This window comes from Lycium ferocissimum, chromosome 9, assembly GCF_029784015.1.
Source record: "Lycium ferocissimum isolate CSIRO_LF1 chromosome 9, AGI_CSIRO_Lferr_CH_V1, whole genome shotgun sequence".
Lineage (NCBI taxonomy): Eukaryota > Viridiplantae > Streptophyta > Magnoliopsida > Solanales > Solanaceae > Lycium > Lycium ferocissimum.
The window spans coordinates 16,045,176-16,051,094 of NC_081350.1; the positions used below are offsets into that span (position 1 = coordinate 16,045,176).

General features: G+C 37.8%; 1 protein-coding gene across 1 annotated transcript in view; it reads right to left on the minus strand.

The window, feature by feature from the left end:
- Positions 1 to 1,688: 1,688 nt before the first annotated feature.
- LOC132031614 (protein unc-13 homolog) overlaps positions 1,689 to 5,919 on the minus strand; it is a 10,979-nt gene continuing 6,748 nt past the window's right edge. Inside the window, exon 6 of the mRNA XM_059421581.1 lies at positions 1,689 to 1,899. Coding sequence (XP_059277564.1) covers positions 1,689 to 1,899 — 211 coding nt within the window. The remainder of the gene's footprint in view (positions 1,900 to 5,919) is intronic.

The following is a 5,919-nucleotide window of genomic DNA, read 5'->3' on the forward strand; positions in this document are numbered from 1 at the left end:
ATCGAACATTTTAACCAATGTTCAGATAATGTGCCTGAACAATTAACCCCACTCCGTTATCACCGCGTCCTAATAAAATTTTTCGCGGAAAAGGGTCTTCTAGAAACATAACAGGTCATAACAACACTTCTTCCTACTTGTGACATTCAAACATTTAAGTGCCAAAAAAATAAAAATACTACTAAAATTATCGTACATGGTGAATAACAAAATTCCAATTGCAATGAAAACTTTAGGATAAATCAATGCAATTTAGGGGGAATTAATGAGAGGACATGAAGAATTGAGAGAGACCAAGCTCACAATTTGATTGAAGCTAATACTTTTCAAGTTGTAGCAAAAACCTGTAGTGTCATATTTGGGCAGCTTCAATAGGAATCCCACCACCATGATATATTTGCCACCTATGAATTATGATGTTCCTTTTCCTCAAAGTCTTGGCCACAACCACACTGTTGCAAAATGTTAAAAAGAATGGGTGAAGCTGTGGGAATTTAAGCATTGGAGAGCAAATAAACGTTTTATCTTAGTGGGTGAACTTTTCAATGCCAAGCGGTTGTGTCTTTTGACTTACAAACGGTTGTGGGTTTAAGTGTTCTTGAATTTAATTTAATACAACATTTATGCTAATTGAATGTAACGCATGAGAGGAAATAAAAAGCAAGAAATAATTGAAAGTATAGAAAAAAATTCAAAAAAAGGAGAAAAAAGATAAATGTTTTTCTAGGCCATAGAGAGGTGTCAGATCACCTTATCTATACCTAGCTTTATATTATATATAGATAGATAGGTAGGGAAGGGTGACTCTTTTGAGATTAGTATTAACGACACTAATTATAAAAGTTCCCAAGTTTTGTTATTTACACAAAACCCTCAATTTTGAGCTGTTGCAACAAATTTCGTAGTTATTGCAATTGTTGCAATAATTTCGAAGTTGTTGCAACAAAATTCAGTAATTATTGCACAATTTTCATATTTTTTTTGCAATTGTTGCAATAATTTCGAAGTTGTTGCAACAAAATTCAGTAATTATTGCACAATTTCCATAATTTGTTTGCAATGTTGTAATAATTTCGAAGTTGTAGCAACAAAATTCAATAATTATTGCACAACTTCTATAATTTGTTGGATTTTCTGTATAATATTCGTCAATAGCTTGAAAAAAGTTCAAATTTCTCTACAAATCTCCAAAACCAAAGTAAAGATTATTTGTAGAATAAGAAGAAAAGGAAAAGAAGAAGAAGAAGAAGAAGAGCGGAGAGAAGTAAGAAGAAAGAAAAGAAAGAAGAAGAAAGAAGAGAAGGAAGAAAACAAATGAAGAGGAAACTCAAATTTAAAGGCTTAAGTCATCGACAGACCCTCCAACTTGTCCAGGAATTCCATTTAGACCCTCCAACCGAGACTTGTACCATCTGAACCCTCAAAGATCACTTTTACTGTGCCATTTAGACATAAAGTTAACATGCAGCCAAACAACACAGGTGCGTGTAATTCACACGCCAAAATGACTAATAAAATAATGACACGTGGATTTAACTTTAAAAAATTAATTAAAAAAAACAAAAATGAACCCCCCCCCCCCCCCCTCCTTCCCCTCATTTTCCTCTACCCGTATGTTTCTCTGCCTTGCCGGAGCTGACCACCGGCGACTGGAAGAGTTCAACCGTTGACGACCACCGATGCCACTATCATCCAAATCTGTCGCCACCACCATTGCCACCCACACTTCTCCTTCCCCTTCCTTCTCCAGCCATCATCTCCTCCACACGCCACCTCATTTTCCACCCTTGGCCTTTCAAACGACCAACCTTGCTCACCGGAAAAAATGGAGCCGCTGCTAGCTCTCTCCCTCCTCCGTCTCTTCTGCCATTAAAATCTAAACCAACATGAAATCTAAACCTAAGAACAAAATAGATCAAAAACAAGAAAAAAAATAGAAAAAATGGGAGGAGATTTAGGTTTGAAATAAGTAGTGGGGGACGGCGGCAACAGGTTTTTATTTTTTTTTTATTTTTTTTTACTTACAATATTTCTAAAAAAAAAAAAAAAAAAAAAAAAAAAAAAAGGGAAAAAATGGCATCTCACGCCCTTTGGGGCGGTGTACTGTACGCGGTGGGCCAGCTCAACAAATTGTGCCTAAATGGTACATTAAAAGTGGTCTTTGAGGGTTCAGATGGTACAAGTCTCTGTTGGGGGGTCAAAGTGTGATACACGGACAAGTTGGAGGGTCTGTCGATGACTTCAACCAATTTTAAAAATTGAATTCTAAACGTAGTGAGGATTCTTTTTAAGAATTTTCCAAATTCTAACCTTTACCCCAAATTTTTTAATAGTTATAATCATACTCATTCACTTAATAGTTAAACATGTGTATTTATGTCTCAAACTGATCCTTCATTTTGTAGTCTTTATATCTCAAACTGAGTCTTAAGCATGCGTATGCTTAGATATAAAGTTTTGGACTTGTCAGGATGGTTTTGAATAAGAGGCCAGGGGCTCGGGTGTGTCTCGAAATATTTGAAACTAGAACCAAAAATTGTAGATGTAACAACCCGTTCGGTTGTTTTGACATTTTCAGAAATTCTCGACTTGATGGTCCTTCCCAAGTCCCATTAAATGTAACTGACTCACGAGGAGCAGAAAATATGTCGATTTGATGCGCTCTGTAAAGTTCAAGGTTGTGTGATTTAGTCCAAAGGTTCTTATACGTACAACTCGCTCGGACTATTCTTTAATTCTTTTGAAAGTTACCCTGAAATGGTAGAGTTCATAGGGTATCATCAGAATGATTCTTCTTAATTGATTCAAGTATGGAGGGTCTCGAAACAAATACGAATAACGGGAAGTGGGAGATTGGACTCTTCCCGTTTGAAACCGTAGACTCACAGAGGCGAGGCAGGTCACGTGGCTGCGTGGCTGCCCCTGCGCAACCTGGTTCACATCGGCGAACCTCAGCAATTAATGAGATCTCGCAGGAGCGAACAACGGCCCGCTGCGGCGTGTCCGCGCTTGAGGAAAGATGTGCGCAGAGGCACAAATCGCTGAAAGAGACCTAATATTTAATCCCTTGTTTTGGGATTGGACCTCATTTTCACCCATATACACTTCTCCAAAGCTGGTTGGAGGCAAGAATGGCTAGGAGACCTATGGCAACAAGAAGGTAATCTTTTGAATTCATTAATCCTCTCTCCCATCTTACTTCAATCTTAATCCATAGAAGAAGTTGAGCTTTAAAGAAAACCCATGAAACTAGCCCTAAAATGGTTAGAAATGGTTGGTAGTAAATGGATATTAGTAAATCAAGGGTAGTTATGTAGATGTTAATCTTAGGAACACTAATTGCTAACTCAAAACCTTAGAGTTGATTGATTTGTATTTGGGTTGGTAAAAAGGAGCATTCTTGAAATTGGGAATTCTTGAAGAATAAAGGAATTAGTAACATTTAGTGGGAGGGATGATTCTAAATGATAGGTTAATAACTATTAGAGAACCTAGAATCCTAGTGAAGTAGGAATAATGCCAACTTTACCCCATAAAATCGAGAAAAGCCAAGTAACTTTCCCAAATGGTAATGATCGATTTATCACTACATCTTACTTATGCGAATTTGTTAATTGTTAGACTCCGACGTGCTACGAGGCGACCCGGAGGAAAGAACAAAGTTCGAGATGGATGTTCGTGGCACCAGCTCGGCTACGAGGTAGGTTACGGCTTACCTTTTTGGTTAGACTCCGATTAGCAAAGTATATGTGTGGTTAGGAATTTACGGGGAAAGCACGTTGAGACTGTAACCCTGTGTGTGCGTATGATTGGTCTAAAATAAATCTAATAAGAGGGTCACGGGGTAATGAAAAGGGGGATTTCGATACTTGTGAGGTGACGAGCACTAGTATTGGATACCGATCATCATGTTTGGGTATTTGTGCTATTTCAATTGTATAGTTGGTCTGAATGTCATGTCTGGGCACTAGCTGATAGAATAGTATAATCCTCTGGATCTGTGATTGGGGTCTGATGCCCGTACTTTATGTCTCTTATTATATTTGCATGTCTTGTTTGTTTTGTGCATATCACTCGTATATCCTTGTTGAAATAAAAAGAAGTAAAAAGGTGAAGCGTTTATGATGTTGAGAACAAGCTTTTGATGGTTTCCGTGCTTACATTCTTATTCATGACTTGGAGTATGCCATATTCATGCTTTATATAGATTCATACACATGATTTGAGGATACAGTTGTGAGTCCGATGAGATCTTGTTCCGGACGAGTGATGATATTGGCACATGATATTGATACTTGAGCCGATTGGCTAAGAGACAGGTTATTGAGATATGAATGATGTGATGAGGCCGTGATCCGAGGAAATTACCAAAGCGGTGATATATGGGCCTCGTGAGCCCTCCATGGGTCACGACGTTGTTCATATTTGACCGTGTGTATATCCAGAAAGTGGAGAAAAGGCCTTGCATTTGCATTGTGTTTGCATATCATTCATCTACTATCTATATTGTTAATGTGACTAATGGTATTTGTTTGGCCTTACCTTGAAATTTGTTTGTTACGTGGATTTAATTGTCAAAGTTGTGATTCGCCTACTTTTGGATTATTATTAGTTAAGGACAAAGAGGTGCTTGGTTGAATTAATGTTTGAAATTGTCCATAGTAAGAGGGTTGAAGACTAAGGAATATGAATTCATGACCTTTAAGAGTACAATTTGATAATCTTCATAACTTGCTAAGTATAAGCCGACTAAAGGACTCCTCCGTGTGCTAAAATTTATGGTCTCCCACTTAAGTTCGGTCAATTTATAAGAACTCCAGAAAAATTAAGGGTATTAGAGTTGTATTATATTAATTATGGTAGACCTCTTTCACGTTTAGTCGGTTCTAGCCGAGATTAGTGGAGCGGAAAGTAGTGATTTTTATTAAAGATCTGTGAAGTGATTTTTGTATTCCATGTCTACCTGTCGATTTCCTTTACTAGGATATAATTGTTGTCGGCCTATGATGCCTACCGGTACCTGTTGTTTTGTACTGATACTGCACTTGCTACACCCTTTGAGGTGTAGAGTTGTTTCAGGTATATGGATGAGGATTTATTGATTCCGGTAGGTCTTACGGTGCCACTCTGAGTCCCATGTCTACTCTCATTCTGGACAGTGGTTGTGTTCATTCTGTTATGTAATTCATTAAGTTGTAAAGCGTCTTAGTAGCTTATGTTCACTTTTGACCAGGTTTTGGGGTAATGTCAAGTTTCCGTTGATTTTTCCGTAATATTGTAAAACTTGTAATGTATTATTGTTGTTCAATAAGAAATGGTATTTATTTTACTTGGTCTTAAATGGTTTCAGTTGTTTTGGGTTTGGCTTGCCTAGTGGTTAGGGAAAAGGAAGGCGCCATCATGACCTTGTATTTGGGATCGTAACAGTAGACTTGTGCTTTGGTGTATGCAGAACTGCCCAGAGCACAAGGAAAAACTTTGGCATGTGCGATGGAGTGCGCAACACATGGCCAAAACACCATGCAAAATATTGGCATGTGTGATTTGGCGTGTGACACACGGCCCGCAGCGCGGGTCAATTTTCGCCGAGTATGATGAATTTTAATATCTGATTTATGCCATTGGATAAGGAAGAGCTTGTGGATGGAAATTTACGTGTGTACACATAAAATGTGTTCTAATGATGTACACTTACTAATTTGGGGTCTACCTAATCCTATATGTCACCGTACTTCCATCATATTTGAGTAGAAACCTTATTTGTTTAGAAGATTTACTAGGTTTACCCCCGATGAGAGAGATTGAATTTTATATAGATACCTTATCGGGTACTTAATCTATCTTTAATCCCCATATCATATGGCAGGTGCGGAGCTAAGGGAGTTAATGAAGCAAATAATTGAGGAGAATGTTAACAAC